Source organism: Phyllostomus discolor, chromosome 4 (assembly GCF_004126475.2).
Source record: "Phyllostomus discolor isolate MPI-MPIP mPhyDis1 chromosome 4, mPhyDis1.pri.v3, whole genome shotgun sequence".
Lineage (NCBI taxonomy): Eukaryota > Metazoa > Chordata > Mammalia > Chiroptera > Phyllostomidae > Phyllostomus > Phyllostomus discolor.
The window spans coordinates 137,655,674-137,681,280 of NC_040906.2; the positions used below are offsets into that span (position 1 = coordinate 137,655,674).

Sequence of the window (25,607 nt, forward strand, 5' to 3'; positions counted from 1 at the left end):
ATGACAGTGCATTCAAAGGAAATCAGATCAGCTGAGGCAGCAAAAAGAACTGACCACAAAGAAGCAGAGGTACTGGGGACACTGGAAGTGAGGTTCACAGGACTGCAGGCACCTGTCTAGCTCTGTGTCTGCTGGGTGTTACTGCTGTTATTATGACTCCTAGTGTGATCATTGTTCTCATTATCACATTTATTTTTAATGTCACCAAGAGGGGAGCAGACACATAGATTTATTTTAGATGGTCATACGTCCTATAAGTTATCAGTGGATATATTTCTAAATGACCATTCCAAAGTAGCTCTCTTAGTGGAAACTATATCACAGTTTTCACATATGAATAAACCTAGACCCAGATTTATGGATTTAGTACATATGTGCATGGAAAGTTATATTTGAAAGCATAAAATACACTTGAGGTTAGTTTATTAATAATAAACTAGAGAACATATACAACCTGACCTTTTTTGTACTTATCTTTTATTGTTTGATTGTTCCAGAGAAATATATTTTAATATTGGCTTTAATAATCCATGATTTTTTGAAAAAATAGGTATCTTCTACATCCTTTGACACACCTAAGTTTATGTACATAATTATTAATTCTATAGCTCCTTACAATATTTTTATAAATCAATCAACTACTTTTCTTAGAACACTTTAGTAACATATTTTATGTAAAACTTCAAGTCCAGTCATACAAAATGTGATGATATATAGTAAAAGAAAACTCAGAATCATAGGATTAGAACAGCAAGAGTAAACTCTATCCTGGTTACCCAGAAGCACTGTGACTTCATATACTTGACTGTGACTTGTGTAAGGATTTTTTTACAAGAAATTTACAAAGATAAATATGAACATGACAACTATTTTTCCTTAAAATATTGATGAAAATAATTTATTTCCATATGGCATAGAAAATTTATGTTGTTCTCTCTTCTTCAAATAGGTTATGTGGGTATGCAATTTGTGTCGAAAGCAGCAAGAAATCTTAACCAAATCCGGGGCCTGGTTCTTTGGAAGTGGCCCTCAGCAGCCCAGTCAGGATGGAACCCTAAGTGATACAGCTACAGGTGCTGGTTCTGAGGTACCCAGAGAAAAGAAAGCACGGCTCCAAGAGCGATCAAGGTCACAGACTCCCCTGAGCACAGCAGCTGCCTCCTCCCAGGACACAGCTACCCCGGGTGCACAGCCTGACAGGAGCAAAGGGGCTGAGCCTTCACAGCAAGCCCTGGGGCTGGAGCAGAAGCAGGCTGCATCCAGGTCTAGAAGTGAACCTCCAAGAGAGAGGTAATAGTTCATTAACCATGTGAGCAAAAGGCAAGGTCTTGTATTGATGGCAAACCCATTTTCAAGAATTTAACGGTTACTAAGAAAAATGTGTGGAAGTGGTACTTCTCAGGCCCCACACAGAAGGTAACAACATGAGGTGCTTTGTTGATCTGCAGGATGTGTCGTGCCTTTGGAGGCCTTTGCTGAGAAGCTTTTCTGTCCTATTATGAACTGATGTCACCCAGTTGGGCTGCTAACTTCCAACCTTGAATTTGGCAAAATTTTTAGATCATATATGCACTTACACAATTAGTCCTTTAATTGAAAGTGCCCTGAGAGAATATGATGTGGGGACTGGCGGGCATGAGGGTATATCAGCAAAGCCTTCTTTGAGGACATTTCTTTTATGCTGGACTCTTAAAAGTGACTAGGAATTAACCAGGTGAAGAGTGGGAAGCATGGTCCAGGTATATGCAGGAACATGCAGCCCAAAGGGACAAGGCTGGTGGGAAAACCTAAAGAGTACCCATCAGCTAGAGTGTGAGTAGCAGAGCAAGGGATGGAGGAGAGGGGGTGGTGAGGGTATTAGGGCCCGAGTCACACTGGGCCTTTGGCCAGCTTAAATTTTATAGCTTTTATCCTAGGAATAATGGAAGGCCACTGAGAAATTTTAGTATGGGTGAACATGATCAAATCTTTTACTTCAATAGATTCATTCATTCATCCATTCATTCATTCATTGAAACAATGTATTTATGACCAGACTGGATGCTTTGCACTGGGATAATGTTAACAAGGGGCATCTAGGCCTTTACTTCATGGGCTTGGTAGTTTGGGGGCCTTGACTATTGTTGAGAGCAAGCTTGTCTGCTTGTGGCTCCAAGAAAGGCTTTTGCTCCCCTTTCCAAACAAAGCCCATAAATAAAATAAAAAACTTCAAAGTTAAACAGGTCTGGCTTCTAGTCCCAGTTCCGTCACACTAGTAACAACCCACTTTACAGGGTTGTTTCAGGGATTAAATGAGAACTTCTGTTCTCATTTCCAGATGCAGGCACATGGAAAGCATTCAATTAATGTAGCTATTATTTAAGCCAATAGCCGTTATTTATTTATATAAGGAAATACTGTACCAGGACCCGGAGAGTATAAAGATGATTAGGGCATGATCGCTTTCTCAGAGATCCTAGGGAAGATACCACACAATATCCTGGGAAAGACAGATAACTGTACCAAAAGACTAATTTGATCAAAGCTAGAAAATATATGCAGTACTTTGGGAGCTGCAGGAAAGAGGAGGTGCATTCTGAATTAAGCTTTGTAAGATATCCAGGAGTTGTAAGGTAAGTAGAAGAGTAGGAGAAGACATTACAGGAAATAAAAGAGTGTGCATAAACTGTGTAGAGAAGACAGAAGGGACACCAGAGATAACTCAGAATTAACAATTAATAACTTTGATGTTATTAACAATTAATAACATCAATAACAAACTGATGTCTGTTAAGAAAACTAAATTGAAGGTGCAGTTTGAGATTAGTCAGAATATGATATCTTTAAGTAAGGTGACTTGGTGCTATAAATTTTCTAAAGAGAAAATATGAATCTTGTTTATGGCACATGGTGAAAAACAAAAAATAAATTCAAAAATGAGGACTGAGAAGAAACTTTGATGAACTTTGAAAAATCGACAGGGGCAAGTGCCCTTTGGTTACACAAATCACGTGCAGACTATATACACACTGAAGAAAACAGCAAGGACATGGTGAGTGTAGGAGAAGAAAAAGGTGACAACCTCAGGGAGACAAGCAAGACTGAACGAATGGCAGTCTGTTTTAAATTATAGAAGTGTTCTTGATCATACTTCATACACTCATCAGGAGCCCATGAAAATGGGGCAATTAGGGATAGAGGTGAGAAAAACAATCAGTAAAGCAAAGCATCAGAGAGGCTGGACAGCTCCTTGCATTTGCATAACACTCTATCCTTTCATAAAGCATTTCCACAGACAGTGTCTCCTCTGATCCTCACATGAACTCTGCAAGGCAGGCATGACTTATCAGCACTTGAGAAAAAGTAAAGTAACTCAATATAAACTTCTAACCAGATCAACTACACCTTAATGAGCAGTACAATCATCATGCTCTTATCAAAACTGTATTTTATAATGATTTATTTGTACTGTTAGGCCCCTCACAATGCCACCCTTGCAATTTCATCTTCGAAGAAAATCCCTTTCACTTCAAGGGACCAATGTAATCTAAAGCAGAATTTGCCATGTTTCCATTTTGCTTTCTTACGCCATTTGATACACTTTATTCTTTCTTTTCACTATCACCAGCCCTTCCTCAAACTGACCCACAACATATCTTAGCCAATTACTACTTTGGTAACCCACAGTAGAAATTGCCCGCCTTTTTCCCATCTTGTACTTGGTGTTTATTACTTCTGCTTTTAGACTTCTTGTCAAATGATGTTCCCTCTAGAAAGCCCTTTCTGTGGGCCTCAACATTCCAAAAAGTCTTATGTTGTCTCTATTTTAATGGCGTAATAGAACACATAGTGTCAGAATGCTTAACTGAGGCACCTCCTTTTTGTAACTTCTCAAGTAGTTGCCGGAACTTTCCAAAATCAAGTCCACACAAGTGTAAAGGGAAGTGCTGAAAGGGGCAGTTAAATGATTATCTACAAGATTCAAAGATTGCTAAACCCCTTTCCTTTATTTTTATCTTGCTAGTGACTTCAACAAGAGAAAAGTAGGAAAAAACCTGTTTTCTTCTTTTGCACTGTGTTCTGAAATGAGGGAGAGAAAGAGGGAAGGAAAATGAATATTTTTAAATTTCAATATTTCTATTATTATTGCCCATTGAAGGTAAAATAAAAATTCATTCATTAAGTCATTTTTCCCCTAACTTCCTAAAAAGGTGTTTGGGTGAACATAATCTCATTAAAATTACTTTTGTTCTACTGCTGAAGAAGTGCTATTTGATTTGACTTCTGAAATACACGCACTTGTATTTACATTTCTTTAAAAATTTTAGTTATAATAAAAGATTGTCCATATCTGTTGCCTAAGTATATATCAAGTATATACTTATTTTTGAATCGATGTTACCTTTATTATATTTTAATATTATTACCTACATGAGTTTCATCCAAAAGATTATGATTCACAAGCAGTGGTTAATATAAAACTTTCATTTATTGAATTAATTTATTGATGTTTTTATTGATCTAATTTATAGAGAATTTTAAATGTTCAAACACTTTCTAAAGTCCCTGAACATATTATAATGCGAAGGACCCTTATTTAGAAAGCTAATCAGATATACAGGTTTACGTTGGTTCCTTATCATGTCACTTTTAGTTTAAACATCGAATTGTAAGTAATTACTCGAAAGGATTTAAATCTGGAATACGAAGGTCTGGTTTTCACTTCACGCTTTGGGCCTTGGTCTCCTTTTTGACGATCCTTTGCATATCACAGGAAGAAGACTCCAGGGCTGTCTGAGCAGAATGGCAAAGGCAAGGGCGAGCGGAAACGCGGGCCAAAGTCCTCCGTGCAACCTGGGGAGGGGGCTGTGGAAGAGCGGGAGCGGAAAGACAGGCGGGAAAGCCGAAGGCTGGAGAAAGGGCGGTCACAGGACTATCCCGAAGTGCCAGAAAAACGTGAGGACGGCAAAGCAGCGGAGGACGAGAAGCAAAGGAGTGAGGAGGAGTACCAGACCAGGTACCGCAGCGACCCGAACCTGGCGCGGTACCCGGTGAAACCGCCGCCGGAGGAGCAGCAGATGCGCATGCACGCGCGGGTGTCCCGAGCCAGGCACGAGCGGCGCCACAGCGACGTGGCGCTCCCACGCACCGAGGCGGGCGCCACGCCACCCGAAAGCAAGGCCGGGAAGCGAGCGCCGGCCGCCGGCAGGGCTTTGCCGCCGGACTCCCAGCGGGTCTACCCGACCGAGAGGACTGCGGAAGCTAGGGCACCGGGCGCCAAGCAGCTAACGAACCACAGCCCGCCGGCTCCCAGGCATGGGCCGGCTCCCACGAAAGCCCTGGAGCCCAAAGTCCAGGAGCCCCTCAGGAAGCAGAGCCGCCTGGACCCCAGCTCGGCAGTCCTCATGCGGAAGGCCAAGCGCGAGAAGGCGGAGATCATGCTGCGGAATGACTCGCTGAGCTCGGACCAGTCCGAGTCGGTGCGGCCGCCCAAGCCCCACCGGCCCAAGAGGGGTGGCAAGAAGAGGCAGATGTCGGTGAGCAGCTCGGAGGAGGAGGGCGTGTCGACGCCGGAGTACACCAGTTGCGAGGACGTGGAGCTGGAGAGCGAGAGCGTCAGTGAGAAAGGTGAGGGGGGTGGGTACCGACCCTGCACGGGGATGCGCGCTGGGATCGGAGGTGCGCCTGCACCGAGGCCGGAGTTACGCTTGCGTAGGGATCGGAGGTGTGAGTGTGTGCTGGGCTTGGAAGTTTTGTCTGCTGAACTGGGGATGTGCGTATGCCAGGTGTAGAAGTTGGCTTGTCATGTACATGTGATGACTATAGTTATCACTACTCTGTAGTATTTTAGAAAGTTGGCTAAAGTTCACATCACACAAAGTAAAATCTTTTTTTTTTTAATCATTAGATGAGATGTATGTTAACAACTCATGGTAATAATCATTTCTCAATATTAGTATGTCAACTCATTATGCACTATCCTTAAACTATTACAAAGGTGGATATCAGTTATACCTCAATGATTTGTAGAAAAAATATCTCAGTAAAAGTGGAGGGGAAAAAGTATGACTTGGAAAGCTCACAGCTTTTATCCCAGTGAACAGAAGTTTTTAGTAGTAGTTGTTTGTTTTTTGTGGGATTTTAAAACAAGCACAAGCTCAAAATTTGGGTTATAAGAGTCCTTTAATGACTTTGGTTTCTCTCATTCTTGGAGATTCAGTTACATCTTATGTTTTTCAGTTATTATTTTGAGGTGGATATATTTGGGAAAAATAGCTTCTCTTGTGGAAAATGAAAACTGTGCTTGATAAAGGGAAGTGTACCTGCTTAAAAACTTCAGTGGTGTGATAGTCCAGTCACAGAAGTAGCACTTTTCAAGTTTCAAATACCTTCCTCATAATTTGTAGAGAAATTTGTTCACAAAGATTATACCGTGAAGATGTTGTATAATGTGCTTCGGATTTACAGTGACTTTGAAATACAAAGTTCATTTTACCTATTAGATTGCAAAAGATTCTGACACGTTGCATGATGTTCCTTTAGACAGGCTTCCTTTTTTCCTGTCTAAACCTGCACTCTACAATACTATAGCTCCATGTAGCTTTTTAAATTTAAATTAATTGAAATTAAATAAACTTTAAAATAATTCAGTTCCCCCCTTGCACTTGGCCACATTGCAGGTGCTCAAGCACAATCATCAGAGAAAGTTTCTTTAGATAGCACTGGCTTAGAAAGTACTTCAATTTATTATTGAAATTATGAGTATTGTTTTGAATGTTCACTCAGATTTAAACTGGCCACAATCCTAAATTTGATGGTGAGGGTCATCATTGTCCTTGTAGTGTTGGGGTCCTTGTGTATTTCTTAGTTAATTTATATTATGGACTATTTATATAGTTTTGGGCTTTATAATTGCTAAATTATATGCTAAATATTACAAGTTTTATAAAACTATCACTTTGCTTTCTCATCTTTTCTATCTCTAAACTACACACAGGTGTTCTTTCTGTTTCTATGTGTATATATATATAAACACATACATAGATATAATTAAATGCATGTGTGTGTGTATATAAAACACACATACACACATATATAAATGGAGGTTAAGTAACTTGTTCAGGGTGCTGGAAATTATCATGGCTGGTTCATAAGATAGCCTTAAGTAGTTGATGGTGGGGTTTAGTGTTAAAGGCATTAATAGATCTTACAGATTATGGAATTTGTAATTCAGTTTGGAATAGGAAATGTTTATGCTACATTGATTTTAAAAAGTCATCCTTCTGATGACTTATGTTTGAATGGTAAGTTATTTTGCCTCTGTGCATGCACATTGTCTGTTGGCTTTTAAGAATCAGATGCTGAGTAGACTCTTGCCTTTCTTGCCTTAATATGCTTGTAAGCACATATTTTCCCCCTCTGAAGTAGTAAAATGTTAAGTAATGGCTGTGCTCAATTGATACGCAGGTAACTCTTGACAGATACATACATATATATAATTTTTCCACGCATTAAAGAAAGGACTGTGTCAGCTCTTACTGAATATGTGTTATGAACCACAAAGAACAAGGAATCAGACCAAATTGAATCTCAAAATTATTTATAGTAACAATGTTATGGAAGAAAACATGACTAATGGCATGGATATTAATTGGAGGGATGGAGCTGTTGTCATATGAGGAACTAGCTGCCTTGGCACACTGTCTCCCCTTCTTGGGAATTATCATTCTGGGAACTTTGATGGCCACTTGGGATATAGCTGCCTCTGAATTTGGAGTTAAATCTCTTCATCTGGGAATACAGGGGCATCATGTGTATCATTATCCAACACAGATGCCCCATTTTCTCTAAACTTATAATTAATCTCCTTAATGTCTTGAATTTACTCCAAAGTAGCTGTTCTATTCTAATATTATAACTAATTCCAACTCAACATTTACAAAATGAAGCATTAGCTCTAAAGAACATACCTTTTAATAATCTGAAATATCTACTAATGACTTTATTACCAAATATCTCCATTGCCTGATACGATAATCTCTAGCACCCTTCACCCTGCCCAGGTTACTTAACCTCCATAAGTCTCACAAAATTGTGAGTGGTTTGAATGAGATGATGCATATAAAATAGGATACCCTAGTGTTCTTTCTCTATTGATTTTGCCTGTGGCTCCTGTTACCATAGATCTAATGCCACAATGAATGTGAGATGGTCATTCATACATATAATATTCAGACAAATTATTAAAAAACATTTTTCATATCTTACAGACCCCAGTGGGGTGAGAAGAGGAGGAATGATTTGAGAAGAGATTTCGTAGAAGAAAGTAGATACTATGCTTTGAGTTTCAGGGTCATGGGAAGAGTATTCCCATGGAGTAAAATTTAAAGAGCACTGGGACACAGAAATTAAAGTTACATTTTTACTGTATCCTGTGCATTTTCTTGTACAATTTATCAGTTACACATATAAATTAAACATTTGACACAATGCCTGGTTCTTTAGTCTGTTCAAATTGCTGTAACAAAAGGCCACAGAGTGGGGAGCTTAGAAACAACAGAAATTTATTTTTCACCATTCTGCAGGCTGGGAAGTCCAAGATCAGGCTGCCAGGATGGCCAAGTTCCTGGTTCAGGGGTAGCACCATCGTGAAATTTTATCACATGGTGGAAGGGGCTAGGGAGTGTATGGGGTCTCTTTTCTAGGAGCATTTATGAAGGCTTCATCCTCAAAACCCAAGCACCTACCAATATCCCCACCTCTCATGCCATCATCTTTAGGGGTTAGGATTTCAACCTATGACTTTTGGGGTGGGGGGCACAAACATTCAGACTAGAGCACTGTCATTAGATAACTATTTAATATATATGTGCCATTTTTGTAATTCATATTATTATTTTGCTGAGATGATTCGTATCTCTATTAGCAAATGTATATTTAGCACTTTTGGTAGATAAACTGAGGTTTAATAGAAAAAAATATGCTCTGTGCTGACATTGTGTTGAGAGAAATAAGCAATAAAGAATAATTACACAATGAAATAGTTTAGTATATGCCTCAAAGGGTCATGTTTTCAAGATACTTCGATAGAATTTTGCTGTGTGTCCACCATTCAATAAAAAATAAGCTGATCAAATAACTGACATCTGAAAGACAACCTGACATTCACATATATTGAATATAATCTTGTGCATATAGTGTAATTCAGCTCACACACAAGACCCACACAAAGATTAAGGGTAAGCTCTATCTAGTGGGCTTATCTAAAAATTGAGGTCAGTTACCACATTTTCAGTAGGAACGCTGTTCATATTGCTTTTGCCCACTGAAAAAAAAATGGGCATCTCTCTTCTCTTAGTTTATAAATATTAACTAATATAAATCTTTCTATACAGAAGAAAAACAGTGGACTTACTCTTGCTTATAAGATAGTAGCTGAATTTTGAGTGAAATGTGTAATACAGTTCATTGGGAGAAAGTCTAGTGATGATTTGTGCCCCAAGGAGTTGAGGAATGAGACCTAAGAATAAAAAAGAGACAAGATGGAGCCAGCGTGGAGGGGAGAAAGAAATGCTGCCAGTTCTGAGAAGAAGCATGGAGGCAGTGCTGCTTGATCAGGGGAGTAAGTCATTTAAAATACAAGGAACTTAAAGTGTAGTAAACCCTCAGACAAAACAAGTTGGAAGAAGAGTCTGGTGTTGGATAACAGCATATCCTTCATTTTCAGTCCTCTCCTTCTTGCTGATTTTGTGTTAACTGAGAAAATACAATCCAAATTACATGCCTTTGAACTCTGAAAGAACTCCATGACTGTCTTCTTAGCTCAACCTGTATAACAAGGGCTGACTGGTTTGTTCATAACTGTTGCTGTTAGGCAGTGCTAAACAGTCCTTTTATGAGCACGTGACCTGGATTACTGAAAGAGATGATACCTGCAAGAGTGTCAAGAAGTGAGTGGTTGAGAGGGAGATGGAGCACCCTTAATAGCAAGTGTCAGTTCCCTCCTAGAGACAGACAGTTTCACAGGACTGGGGTATAGGTTGTGGGCAAAGTAAACCATTGACTATTCAGTTTTGGTGTCTGACAACTTAAACATCAAGGATTCAGGAACAAGAGTCAGGGACCCTTGAACAATCACTTTGGGAGGGCAACTGGTTCATGTAATGTTTTATATTATTTTTTAGTTATTAAAAGTATTAGGAGTATCCTTTTGGGGCTCCATAAATATAGTGCTTACTATTCACACAGAGCTTCTAATCCTGCCTGGAAGTTGTTGATTTGCTTCTGTTTCTTGAGAGCAAAGAATGCATATTATATCCTTTTGATAGACCTATTTCCTGTAACCTATTTCCCTCAGGTTTGAGATTTAAAAATTTGGCTGCCATTTATGTTTTTATATATTAATCTATACATGATATTATATAAATATTGCTTAATGTACATGATATTAAACAGTATATCTATAAGAATCTCCTAGATTCCAGGCACACTGTGCTAGATTTCAGAGGTACAGTGATTAAATAAATAAATACACCTATATACATAGATAAATATATAGATATAGGTAGATAAAGAGATAGCCTTTGTTCCTGCCCTGTGACAATTTTTGTTGGCTATCCAGAGCACTCTTACTGAGGACTTTATAGACAGGATATACCCCAAGGTAAAACTATGTCCTGCTGTAAGAATTTGGCTACAGACATTATATATATATATATATATATATATCCTTAAAACAGTTATAACTTAAAATGGTTCTCTCTTCAAATGGCTGCCTGAACATTTATTTTCTTACCCCATGAGACCCTATACAAATGAAGAGAAAAGAAAGTAAACGATGAGCTGGTGGGACGTTTTTAGAAGATGGGAAGAGGAAAGTAGAGTGCTTTTGGACATAAAAGCTTCCCTAGTAAACCAAAGGGTCTGGTGGTGGAGGAGAAGTTCCCCTGCCATGAAGCACCTTACAGTGACTTCAGGCTCAGCCATCAGATTCTATGGCTGGTGGTGAGGAGGGGAGCTTCAGATTGGCAGAGTCGTTCAATGTTTGTTGACATAATAACTGCAACACACTCTTCATCACTCTTTTACCATCACCTCCTTCTCTTCAGCCCCTTACAGAAAAAACAGCAAGCATAATTCCCTGGTAAAAATCAAGATGAAATCCAATTAACTGCCTGAGGAAATGCAGTGGAGTAGGTGCTTCCCATTCTGGGACCCCCACCCTTACCCGCTTAACTGTGAGCTCTGCACTTACTCATCCTGAAGTGAAGGCTACCGGCTGGCGAGCCCCATTCATTCACAGATGTTGCAGAGAGTTTTAGCATCCACTAGAGCAGCCTAGCTAAAAATACTGACTTGAAAACTCTCCACAGCTACACACACAAATCCACTCAGTACTCCATCTTAACTTGATTGAACAACACCACAAAATGTGAAGAACACCAGCAGAATAAACTAAAAAAGAGCTAGGTAAACAAGTAGACACATTGACCCTAGAAGTAACAGAGAATTCAAGAACAGAGGTGTGCTTTAAAAACAAACAAAGCAAAATGCTAAGTCATGGTCAAGCTTGGGTCATCCTGAAATGCCTAATCCCATTTACAAGGTACCTTCCCCACCCGGACACATAGCTATTCTGTGTAAAATATTTTTTGAATTATTAAGTTTAATAACCAACTTTAAAGCGGAAGCTTTGGAGGATATCTAAACTCATAGCACTGAAGTGCTTGGACAGAGATACTTGGACAAAATGCAAGACCACATGACCAGACTCAAGATCACAAACTTGCCTGCAGGTATGAGTTGACTTGCCTAACTGGACAGTAAAATAACCTAATCTGAGACTGAAGTAAAAGCTATATTAAGCCTATAAATTCCTTTGGGTCCAAAGGCCACCATGAAAGTAATCTATAGGGAAACCTATGTAATACTGGGGATGCCCAGAGGATGAGTCCAGAGACCAAAATTGTAAAACAGAGGAATTTCAGCACCTTTAAATATGCCAGGAAAAAGAGAAAGATAAATAAACTTTTGGAAGTTAAAAAATAAAGCAGATCATATACAAAGCAGTGGGGGTTTAACTGCTTTTACATTTATTGACAATTGATTCTAGACTACTGCTGATCAATGCCTTCAAAGTTCAGAGCAAGACCATTTTAAAACTATGATTCTATGCACATGTAATCATCAATCAATTCCTAGTTCTCAGAAAACCTACTTTTCAGTCTCCTTCTGAGAATATTATTTAAAGATGTATGCACTCAGAAAACAGGATAATAATCAAGAAAGTGGAACAAATGAGAAACAAGAAATAGTGGAGCTAACCCAGGAATTCAATGCAAAGAGCTCCCTGAAGGACATTGTGTGCAATCTGTCCAAATTAAAACTGAAGGTCATTTCTAGGAGGCTCCAAAAGAATATATTAAGAAAAATGTCATGGATTCCAAGAAATAGCTAATGGCTAAGTTATATGACATTATTGACCTGATAAAGAAAGGCTGTTTCTTTTTTACCACTAAAACTGAACAACCAGTGAGGGGGAGAAAAAACTGTTAAGGAAACTCATGGTTCAAATATGAGGCAAAGAAAATTGTGATTTTATTTTATTACCTGATACAGCCCCATTGACTGTTAAGTTGGGTACATTTTCTTCTGAGTGAATAGGAACCCCGACAGTTCATCTCTAGAAAAGGACATTTAACCTCTTCACATTATGGGTTTTTCCTTGGTTCTGGAGTATTTACCTGTGATAATATTGTAAATCTCAATTACTTGTTTTCAGTTTTCAGATAAAAACCCTTAAATATTGAACACTCATATTTGTCTACACAATTGAATATAAATATTTTGTCCATGTCAGAATAAATTCAAACTGACTGTAAATGGGGGATGAAAGGATTGGGAGATGTGGAGGTAAACACGTGATTATTACTATTTAAAGTGTTTAAGAGTTAAAATATCTTGTTCAAATTTGAAGATAATAAATAGAGGATCAAGTGCATTTAAATGTATAAATGTGGACACCAGGGGTTCCTGTGCACAGAGGAGAGGCCGTGTGAGGACACGGCTAGAAGTTAACCATCTGCAAGCCAAGGAAAGAGGCCACAGAAGAAACCAAGCCTGCCAACACCTTGATCTCAAACTTCTAGCCTCCAGAACTGTGCAAAATAAATTCATGTTGTTCAAGCAAAAAATAAATAAATAAATGACTGTAAAAATACAAAGAAAACAATTGGCTTTCGAAAGTGAAGGATGTAAATAAGTGAGTTTAAATTTCTTTTTTAATCAGTTTTAACCATAGGTAATAGCTTAAAATTAGAAACTAATGGATAACATCGCAAATATTCCAGCAAAAATATAAATAAATTATCTAAAAATTAGAGTGTATTTCATTAGGAGAACTAAGAAAATAAATATTTACAAATAAAGTTGGGAAATGGAATTGATGGTGTGGGCAGAAGGGATGTGAAGGAAAATGAATTATTGGAGCTACATCTCAAGCTCTTATTTATTTGAGTTTTTGTCGCATGCATTAATTTGATATCTATTAAAATAGGAAAACAAAAAATATTATTAACAATCCTTATTTTTAAGTTGCAAGTAACCAGTTTTGATGTATTCTAGGGCCTTTCATAATTGTCATTTTAGCCAGCAGAACTCCCGGACAGCGATGGTTCTCTATGGAACTGTAACAGCATCGGCTTCTCTTTACCTTTTATACACGAATGCTTCATTGAGTTCCTGCTGTATGGCAGGCGCATACCCGGGCCTTGGGAATGCATTGATTTAAACATAGCCCCTGCCCTTTGTAGCTCTCTCAGAAGAGCCCACCCAGTTTCTTTTGTCCTTTTTCCTCTTATGCACTTCTGCCTTGGGTCATTCACGTAGAGGCTGATGAATAAACTTTTATGGACCTCTACCTTCAGTTTCTAACCTTTAACCAAATGATGTCTCTAGTTTCTTCTTTAATTTGCCCTCTTAATCTATGAAGAGGAAAGAGATTTCTGGACTGGCAGTTGGATAGGTTGACATTTAGCACCAATACCCAACAGCTCTACCTGGCCTGATTTTTTTTGGTGATGCAAAGGACAAAAATAAGAATAGGCATAAAAGAAAAGAGAGACTGTTTCGTATTGCTGAGGGAAAGATAAATTTAATTCTCCCTTTCAACCTACTTAAACAGGCATGATTTAAGGTGTTAGATGCTTCAGTTTAAATGCCTTAGAGGAAGTCCGAGAACTAACTTCTTACAGTGCATATGAAATAGACATTAGCTATTTCAATCATCTGTGCAATTTAAATCTTAGGAAGAGATTGAGAAGACACAAGTAACCGTGTGTGTGTGTGTGTGTGTGTGTGTGTGAGTGTGTGTGGTCTGAGCTAGCATGCTAATTACTAACTTCCAAGAATATGTCTTAAGAAAATTTTGGACATCATCATGGTGAGAACCTCACTTTTTCTGAGTTACAATTTCTGCCTAATATATAAATGACTGAAAAATCTCTTTGATTCTAAAACAAGAGTTATGACTAAAAAGAAATTCTATAAAAAGAAAAGAAATTAAATCTGTAAATCTAACATGATTATACCCAGGAATATTTCTCCCAAATTAGTGCATAACTAGAATATTAGTCATTTAGTTATATCTGAAAAAGATTCCTATTTTGGATCAGGAAAATCTAAATTAAAATCTGGGCTGCATTTTCAAAAATAATCATATGATTTTACATGTAATAAATGCTTACAATTTTAATACAGAATGTTTTAGAAGGTGTATAATAACTAAAGGTCATTTTAAGGGGAAACAATTATGCCTCAAAGTGCATTTAGAAAAATATTTATTGTTGAAGATTTCAGTGCCAGTCATTTTATCTCAGTAAGTTGTTCTTCAGTATCCTTTTAAAATGCAGAATCATACTGCAGTGTTTTTGACCCATTTTATCCTGTGAATGAAAAGGTTGTTCTCATTTTTGGTTCAATTTAACAGCATGACAGTATCTTGGACCTTGGAGAGACTTCAGAAGCAAATGAAAAGCTCTCCTTTTACACACTATTGAACAAAGAGTGTTAATTTCTGCCTGATTTCCTGTCCCTGAAGCCATTTTCTCTTTGCAGCTAGGAGAGCTTGGGACTTGTCCTGTCCCCTGCTGCAGCCAGACCTTCTAAGGCCTGCTGTTTCCTCAGCCCTGCCACTTGTTCTTGTTGCAGTCCAGGCCCAGTCCTAGTGATCTGGCTTCTTAACATGTGCCTGAGACCAGGCCCCAGATTTATGCTTCCTTTTGGATATTAGGTTTGTGTCCCTGGGTCCTTGGGACTGAGTCCAATTCTGTTGCCCACGTCCCTCTAGAACTAAACCTTTGCCTTACCCTCCCCAGTTCCCATCCAGGAGTGAGAAGCTGGATCCCAACATAATGACTTCCCTGAGGCTAATTGCCATATTGGAAATTTAGGTATTCTTTTCTGTGTCATTCTGCCTCATATATTGTGGGGCATCTTGATTCTTACTGCTATTCTGTATTTAATAGTTATTACCTGTAGCCATCTTCTTTGAGTGTCTTGTTCTACCTACTGAGCTGAACTTCTGCATTTGGGTCTTTTTAAAGGTGCCTGTTCCATACCAAAGAGCAGATCTAATTTTAATTCCAGCAAACTCTTCTGAGCCTGGTGCATACATGGTAATAGTTGTAGCAGTTTCCTAGGACTGACATAACAAGGTACCACAGACTGGGTGGCCCAAACAACAGAAATGTATTTTCTTATAGCCCTGGGGCTATAAGAAACTACAAAATTTAAATGTTGGCAGGGTTGGCTTTCATTAAGCATGTAAGGAAAGATATGTTCCAGGCCCTTCTCCTTGGCCTGTAAAAGTCTATTTTCTCCCTGAGTCTTCAATTGCCTTTCTTCTGTTTGTGTTCGTATTTCTCCTCTGGTAAGGATCCCAGTCATTACTGGATTAGGGGCAATTCTAATTACCTCATTTTAATTTAATTATTTTAAAGACCCTCTCTCTAAATATGGTTATGTTCAGAGGTCCTCGGAGTGAGGACTTCAACATATGAATTTGGGCAGGGGACACAAGTCAGTTCACAACAGTGGTATTCATAGGAGGAAAGAGACCAAGACCTCTACATGTTTGTATACATACATGATAAATACTAATGCTTGGCATTTGTCTCTATGGTTTTTCATCTATGGAAACCGTAAGATCATCAAGAATCACTGAGTAGTTACTTTATGAAGAGGATTGATTACAAGATCATGAAGACACAGATAGTTTTAGTCTCAGCCAGAGAATGAACACATTGGGCATGTTTCTTAACCTCTGTGTGCTTCATGTTCTATTGTTGTAGGAACTTGGGATAATCATTATACATAGCCCATGGATTAGATGTGAAAAGTAAGTAGATAATGTGCTATGGCTCTGTGTGCCTTGTACCTGATACATAGCAAGGGCTCAGCATATATGTTCATTTCTATGATACCAAATAGGATATGCAGATAATACATGTTGAAAGAACTAGGAGGAAAGCTGGACTGCTAAGGTTTCATATTGGAGCTAGGATAGAATTTGGGCAGGAAGGATCAGTGTGGCATCCTAGGCAAAGAGATGGGCATGAACAATGAGACATGATGGAGATAGACTCTGCCTGGGGACCTTAAGCTCATGGACCTGTGGAAGAAAAAGAGCCCAGGAGTTGCTGATCAATGAACAGTCTCATCCCAGTTCTTAGGAACTGGGTTGCCTTGGGCCACAGCATGACAGGAACTGTTATATCAGTGATCCTCATCCTTACCTGGACTTTAGAATTCCCTGGGGAGCTTTTAAAAATTACTTGTAGCACCAGAAGGGATTCTGACTTAGTCAGTGTGGATCTCTCTCTTTTCTTTTAAGATTTCTTCTGGTAATCCTAGTGTATAGTCAATGTATGGACTACAGAGCCTGATAGTCTTCAAGGACTTTTCCAGATCCCAGCCCTTACCCTTTATGAATTATGAAGTACTGATTCTTCCATGAGAATTTTTATTTTGCATCATCCTCTGAGCTTCCCATAAAAGCTCAGAGGATGCTTATTTACATGGGGGCCCATTTGACTGGAGAAATCATCCAAAATGACTCACTTTATTATCCAAAATGACTCAATTTCATTTTGGGGACAGAATAAAGAGTTATATGTATCCAGGTATATTTTAGAATTTTGTCCCAGGTACTTGAAGTAATTTTCTGACTGACTAGCAGGTGTGAATTCCGCACAAGGTGACTATAGTGTTTGGGGGGCTCCAAATAAGAGGGGCATTGAGGAACCTTGCAAATGCATGGAGCAGAAATGGGAAAGTAGGCCTACATTGAAATAGTCAGCAGGAAAGTAGTTTTGAAAGTCTAGAGTATTATACAAATGTGAGCAATTATTGTTGTCCTAACACTTGGTCATCCCAATTGGGTTAGCGGTAAAATTCTTACAGATTGGGTCATTTCATAGAAAATGAAAGATGCAACTTCAGCCAAGCTCTTCAGTCCTTAGACTATGTATGGCTCCAGTTTATAATGTTCACAGACTCATCTTCTCTAACACGTTGTTCTTCTCAACTGATTAGTATTTATACCCTGCCCTTCCTGCGTACCATATACTTTTCCATCTCAATTACTTGACATTTGCTGTTCTTCCCCGTTAAGTGCTCTCCTCTCTCCATCCATAGTTTAAAACTAAGACCAAGTTTTACTTCTTCACCTATTGTCCTCTTGAACTATATTTGCATGTTTATGTCATTTCCTGATTAAATGAAGACATGTTTCTGAATTTATATTCTGTTTTATACTTAATAAAGTGAGAGTGGACAGTTACATACCTAGAAATCTAGTTCCTGGATTAAGTTGTACACTGTTGGAAATTTCTCTTTTTTAAAAATTTGTGGAACTAATATTACAAAAAGAAATAATAAATTTTATATTTGAGTCAGTAGAAAATATTTATTTCAAAAGTACTGTTGAGGATAATTGAGTTTGAAAAAGGGTGATTTTCCCATTTTCCAATTCTTGGTACATCAGTCAATAGATACCTCTTCATTGGATGATAGGAAATTATTTACTTTGTTTCTTCTGTGATTACAGTTTACCTCTCTGTTCTAGAATTCTGTTTCTTTTATTATTTTTAGTAATTTGACACTTACTAATTCTTGGATCTATAAAAAGGAAACCACAATATTATGAATACTATCACTAGATAGTAAATTACTATGCATTTTAATGAAAGAAAAAATTCAACTACCCCCAGAAGAAATTATAATGTGAATTATAATAAAAATTGCCATTAGATGTAAGAAAGAAATAAACCAACATCAATACTATCAATAATAATAGTGAAAAATCAAAAATAATTTTGGGAGAAATGACTGAGACATGAGTGATCAGAAAGGAAAAAGCCGAAAATTCAATTTGTATAATTCTCCAAGACTCTAAATTAGGTGTCAGGGGCTTCAGAAAGAACAGTTTATTTGGAAAATCTTGTTTGGGTGAGAGATTAAGAACCTTTGGGAAACTAGGAGATAAAGCATATCATGGAAGACCTTGTATTTCTCATTGAGTAGGGAAGTTGGGATAGTGATTGGAATTGCTCTAATTCATTCCTCAATGTTTGGAATTAAAACCACATGAAAAATCGTAGTCATAAGGTGAGTGAACTTCAGATTTATTAATAGCCAAAATCCTTACCTCTAATTTACTAATTTGTGTTTAATTTATGAAACATGATTACATCTCAAAGAGTCTCCTGGCAAAATAAACACTTTATGATGGATATAGGTAAATATTTTTATTATGAGAGAGTTTATAATATAAAAATTTGAAGCCAGCTCAATTTTTTTGTTGCAAGGCATTAAAGGATTACCCCATAGCCATAGAAATTCTGTATTCTTACACTTATGGCATAAAATTGTTTGTGATAATTGAGAGACATCTCCAAGTGCCAGAAATGAAATGAGAAAACCAGATCCCTAACTATGGGAGGCGATACTTCAGTTAACACCTCTGATTGGATCAAGACGTGTAATGTCTGGGAGCTTAGGTTGTTAAACATCACTGAGCTGTGAGGGTCAGTCTTTTGCCCCTTCTTAGAGGCAGATCATTGGAACTGATGTCTGTACATAAGGCCAGGACTCTCATGGTATTTTAACATTTCCATAAACTTGTATTCTGAGGTCAAGACATGGCAGAGCTAGGCTATTCTCCTGAAAGGCCTTGGCCTGTGGCATCCGGTCCATTTTATTTGGTGTGTATTCACTTTCACAATCACCAACCACCAAGAACACTGTGTTATACTTAATACAAGATAAAAGTTCCCAAAGTTAAGGATGTTGGGATCTAAAGCAAGATTAGCTTTGACTTTTTGTCAGTTTTTCATACAAATTCTCATTCTGCCAATGACTAGATATGTCACCTATCATATCTAAGCCTTAGTTTTCTCACCTGTAATATGGGGATAACAATAGCATTTAAACCTTCAAGGCAGAGACCTGGTCTAGCTCTTCCTCTTTTTTACTTCATCACTTATTATATTCAATATTCAGAATTTTTCCTACAAGAAAGAAATTATGAATACATGCATGCAGGGATCAGTAAAACTTACAAGGAATAGCAGAATAAAGGCCTATGTATAACTTGTCTCTTAAGACATAAAGGGAAATGAAAAACAATGACGACATCCACATGGTTTGGGTTCAGTCATTGAAAATGTCTCAGAAGAGGTACATTGAAGCTGAACTAACCTTTCACAGATACTGTGTTCTACTGCTGGTTGTAAAGATTAAGAATCTTGATTTCACTAAGAGGATATGGGATTTAAACATACATAGATTGTAAGGAAATATATATATATCCTCTTCTGCCCAGAGTTCTGACATTCATTCTTAAGTGCCAGTACATTAACAGTGCAGCGTGGCTCATGAACCAGATGAAGCCAGTCAGTACAGCAGCAGTGTGCTGTTTCCACCTGGACAGTCTTCAGTCTTTAGCCCCATAGAGAATCAGATGCTTTGTTTATATCCTGTCAAGAATTTATAATCTAGACATTGTCATTACTTAAAATTACTCAGTATATTTGTATGTGTAGAATCATACCTTGTTTTTTCATAATATGATTGTGAGGAACAGAGGAAATTACATAGACGAGTCAGCTATAGATAAGTACAGATTTTTTTTCTACTTTTGAAAGTACTTGGGAAGAGTTGGGAAACATATACACGTGCTATACAGTGTTTCTGTGCTCTTCCTTTTATATGTTGATATTACGTGGAAATTAGCAGTTCAATACAGTATTGACTGTTACTTCACAGAGCACTTGTAAGACATTTGTGATTTGAAATCAGACTTTTTTTGCATCAATCACTAGGACTATGAAGAAATAAAACTAATTTCCAGGGTATTACGCGTGGTTAATATTTCAGCATTAATGCTATGGACATTTGATTGTCATTAGTTTTATCTGTACTTTCTGGCTATCATATTAGTACTGAGGTTTAATTTGAAAATAATAATTTGATAAAGTGGAAGCCTTAGGTTGGTAATTTAGGAATTTGATGTCTAAGACATGTCAGTCTTGGTCTATATTCCATGACTCTTTCTATAAATGAATGATTATTTTGTAATGTTACCCATCCTGTTCTCCTCTCAGATTTGTTTTGAAGCATATGAATATGCTTTAGGAAGTGTGGAATATATACACATGCATTTTTTACTATTTTAATATTCTCTATATTAAAATCCAAAAAAGTGATAATTACTTGCAGAATAATATGCTCAAATTAAAATTGCATGTACCTGTTTGTTTTCATGGAAGACTAAATATGGTAGAGGAAAAATATAATTCTTCTTTTTTCATAAGGTTGGCGTATGCATCCCATCTAAAAATCTGAAAGGAAGATATAGCCTTTCATAGTCCAGAAATGTTGTACCATGTCACATATACTAGGAGGAAGTCCTAATGCCTGTGTGTGTGTGTGTGTGTGTGTGTGTACCATGTATATATCACACACACACACACACTATATATATATATAGTGTGTGTGTGTATGTAAATATATACACCTCTGCTAGGAAAATACAGCAATAAGAAGAGGGAACCTATCTTCAAATATTTATATGATAAAGAATAATATATAATATGTACAAAGATGGCCTAATTTCAAATATTTCTCCAGGAAGAAACAAAACATTTTCTTCTTTAAAAATCAAAGGTATAATAATAAGAAACTCTCATTTAATTGATTTTAATAGTACTAAACAAAAGCAAAAGATTTATGTTTTAAGAAATCATCTTATGGGCTAATGGCCATTCTGTTGTCATAAAAATCCTTTATTTAGCCCTGTCCACAAATAAGCTCACAGCAGGAGAAAGGACACTAGTTAGAGTAATTTGGGAGATAACGTAAACAGAAGGAATGGCTAGGAGCATAGTGTCATCTGGCAGAGAGCTTATTTCCTGAACCCTGTGGATCTGGTTAAAACCCAACAGAGCTGCCAATATGCTTCTTCTCAGTAAATGCTACAGTCTCCACACCACCAGGCCCATCGAGGCTTGTATAAGGTATTTTATCCAAGCAGTCCTTTGCATAGCTGCCCAGTGCCTGCAATGACCTGAGTCAGTCATGCAGAGTCTTTCTTATGCTTACACCAATATTTCTTTCAGTTTTCATTTTCTGCTGCTCCTAACCCACGGGTTGTTACTGTTTTTGTGGTGGAGGAGGCAGCACTTTGCCATCTTTTTAGTTAAGACCTTGAATTTGAAAGCTAGGCTGAAAATCCCCAGGCTGGATTTCTTTACAAGGTTGCTGTCATGTGTGCACCTGGGACACCTGGCTCTCCAGGAGGGTGGGAAGAAGTGAGGTTTATTGATTTTGAAGAGGAAGCAATCCAAGTCCGACGAGCAGGTGCTGGTAAGCAACAGATGTTGAGTTTGGGGCACGAGAATCCTACTTCATTCTTTTTTCATGTGGACACAAATCTGTACTTAGCATTTCTTCTGTATCTGTCTTCCCAGTGCAAATATTCCCATTCTGTGTGCATCAGGTATGGAGTGATTTTGTCTCATTTTCTCAGCAGAGCAAAGTTCCTGGCTGCCAATTTTATCTGCAGTCTTTTTCTCTGAGAGATATTAGATTTACCATATAGCCCTAAAGATTGTAAAATGATTAATCATATTTACGATTTTTTTGTGTAGTAGCCAATTTAAAAAAGATTTAAAGATTAGAATGTGTTCTTGGAAAAGAAGGAAAAACAATAGAAAGTTGCTAAACTGTGGATGAGTTTTGTTTATAGTGAATGTACTACATGCTTTCCTTTCTCATGCCAATACAAAGAATGAGAAATAAATGACAAATTGGAATCATCATTAGTGGAAAATCAGTCCCCAAAGAGGAAGTTTGTGTCACTTATTCAAAATAATGGATACTGCCCTGGCCTGTTGACTCAGTTGGTTGGAACATCATCCTATACACCAAAGGTTCCAAGTTCTATTCCTAGTCAGGGCACATACCTAGGTTGTGGGTCAGTCCACTGTTGAGGCTTGTATGGTAGGCAACCGATCAATGTTTCTTTTTCTTCCTCTCTCTCTCCCCCTCTCTAACATCAATAAACTGTATCCTTGGGTGAGGAATGATGATGATGATGATGATGATGATGATGATAATAATAATAATAGATCCTGGGCTCTTATAAAAGAGCTGAAACTTTTTCACAAACAGGCCTTGACCTAGACCACAATACCTCAAGGTCAAATGGTGTATGTTCAAGCTCCAAGTTGCAGTGGATGTTAGGTTTTACATGTCCTCTCCCAAGGGAAATCAGTCTGCTGGTAGAAGTGACTGTGAAATCACAGCTGAGTGGGAGGCTGTGAGATATATAACCCCAAGGAGGGATATAAGTGGCCCAAAATGAACAGAATGATACAATGTTTTAAATAAGTAAATATTGTTAATATAAATTCCGAATTAATGAAAAAGAAGGATTTTTTTTTCTACTTATATGTGGACAGTGACCTCAGGCAATGGCACTTATTACTATGCACAGGATCTCAGAGTATATGGTACCCAGAAATGAATGATAGGGTATTTAATTTTTAATTTTTTAAAAAGATTTTATTTATTTACTTTTTAGAGAGAGTAAGAGAGGGAGAAAGAGAGAGATAGATATCAATGTGTGGTTGTATGAGTTTAACATTAGCCCTTTCTAATATTGATTCTCTATTTTGATTCTGTAATTATGGAATCTGTCTATACCATCTCTAGAGACCTTACTTGATTTATCAGTTATCTTGTGTTAGAAATACAGTTTGCACTATTGACAAATTTTCTCATATGGTGGCATTTTAGGGAACTCAATATAATTATACCAAATTAATATAAATTAATGAGATTGAAATGAGGGATATATATTAGGTTAATAGCATTCCAAATGATTTTATAATTTGAAACAAGCCATTCCAGGGTGATAAATGAGAAAAAAAGAAACAGGAGAAAAGATACACGAAAAGGAGATATCTCCAAACACAGCACAACTTTAGCCATATACAGCATATTAAAGTGTTTTTATTTGGTTGTCTTAACCTACATGGGCTTGTAAGATCCACAGATTCTTAAATCTGAATCAAATAAAATTACATGGTGCCAGTTTGGGCAAATGAGTAAGATGGTTGTTGAAAATTTTGGCTCTCCTTTCAACATTGCTCTTTAGTTTACTTGCTGGGCAGTTCTGTCTCTCAGAATTTGTATGTCTTTTGTACGACATTTGTATGTCTTATAACAGAGCCATAGTAAAAGGAACTTACATTCAGCAGGCAAAGCATGACTTCAACCCCATACAGTAGCCTGGAAAATCCTTATTGGCCCCAAATGTGCAAAATTGAGGTGGAAGATTGTAGGCCCTTCTGCATCATTATAGTTTTTCATACCAAGCCCCTAGCTCTTTAATAAAAACTGGCACAACTTTCAGGTAATCTATCAAAATAATTGCAGTAGCTACTACTTTGTATAGTGAAAAGTGCATACAATGAGCTTTCAAGTCTAAGTCAAGTCCAAATCCCATCTCTGCTACTTACAAAGCATATGACCTTGAATAAGTCAACTAGTTTTTTTCTCAGCCTCATCTGTAATACGGGACAAGTAATACTGATTTTGCCATAACCCTTGTGAGAAATAAATGAATTAAATAAAATTAACACAGCACAATATTTGGTACATAACAGTGATTCAATTAATGATTATTTCTCTTTCCCCAGCAGAAAATTGGCCAGTTTTGACTCAAAACAGTTTTAAGAAAACCTCGAAAGTTTGGGGGAAATGAAAAAATAAACATTTTTTAAATAGAGAGTAAAATCATGTTAGTTTAAGAGGGGAAGATTATTCAGTTGTTTGAGGCTGATATTTTTCAGTGGATTTGGTTACGATGAGATGATCCATGTTTCAGAATTTATCCTTATCAGATAATTATTTTTACAAGTATATATGATTTAAGCAAACATTGCATTCAGTTAAAATAAATGCAAGGTGATTCTTTGTTCTCCCTCTATTATCATTTGATCATTTCATTTTCCAAAGCAAATGAAAAGCCGCTTGCCTCTACTTTTCAATAATATTCCCTAGTGGGTTAGAGAGGTATATCATTGTTCAGTTTTGTTTTTGGAAACTGAATTCCGTACTGTGATAAAAATTAAATTAGTGGAGTGACATAATTTAAAGTCACCTCATTTTGTTATTATTGCTATTGTTCTATGTGATCCATATTAGGTGAATAAAGTAAATGTGATGACTTGAGAAGTTAATGATTTTATATCTCAGTGAAAAATTTATTCGGCTATGAACAGTGACTCTGCAGTTATCAAAGACCTGCATCTTTTAAAATAGTGGAACTATGAGCTGCCCCAACTCCTGGGGAAAACCTACCTGGGGTTGTCCTTTTGCCCCCTGACAAGGAGCTGCTAATAACACTAGGCTGGCCATACCGGAACAGCCTGAAGAAGCACTTTTGTCCTTGTTCCCAGCACTCACTCCTGCACTCCTGCTTTGTGCTTCATTGTGCCAGTTGTTGTCACTGGGCTAAGATCTCAGAAAGGGAACTGCAGAGGAAATGATCTGTTACACAGGGCTTTGGCAGGATCATTGCCAGTGATTGGTAATGGGACCAGATCATCTCAGGTGAGTTTTCTGTGGTTCACAAGCCAACATGGGTCTGCTTGACTTTGTCATCTTAGCCCACGGATACCTCAGTGCATTGTCACTGGGGGGATAAAAAGAGGAGCTCTTCACGCATCTGCCTGAGTCTTTCTCCTGTGCTGGCTTAAGGGACCACAGCATTTCATGTCTCTGCCTAAAGGAAGGTAGCGTCTTCTCTGCCTTGTTTCAGGAAATGGTTAATCATGGGCCTACCAGAGCTTTGGTGTTTGCTGTGGGAGCCTCTTTAGTATAGCACAGAGCACTATAGAGGAATGCGGTAATCAATGAGAAGCTGTATACTGCAGAGATCTGTTTTGATGACAGCAGCACTAAGGCCTTGTTTAGTGCCTCTGTTGTATAATGTTGGACACTGAAGGCTTTTTTTTGTTGGTTTTGATTTAGAATGCAAGAACCAAAGGGAATTTTTAAAA

At 37.6% G+C, this 25,607-nt stretch overlaps 1 protein-coding gene across 46 annotated transcripts in view; it reads left to right on the forward strand.

Annotated features, from left to right (window-relative positions):
- Positions 1 to 25,607, forward strand: part of RIMS1 (regulating synaptic membrane exocytosis 1) — a 420,732-nt gene that overhangs the window by 227,968 nt on the left and 167,157 nt on the right. For 28 of the 46 annotated variants that reach the window (XM_036024349.1, XM_036024352.1, XM_036024323.1 and 25 more), the window contains 2 exons: positions 950 to 1,290; positions 4,754 to 5,607. In XM_036024349.1, the coding sequence (XP_035880242.1) occupies positions 950 to 1,290; positions 4,754 to 5,607 (1,195 nt within the window). Of the gene's footprint in view, positions 1 to 949; positions 1,291 to 4,753; positions 5,608 to 21,360; positions 21,904 to 25,607 lie in introns of those variants that run through there. The other 18 variants (XM_028508498.2, XM_028508477.2, XM_028508480.2 and 15 more) reach the window with 6 other exon arrangements.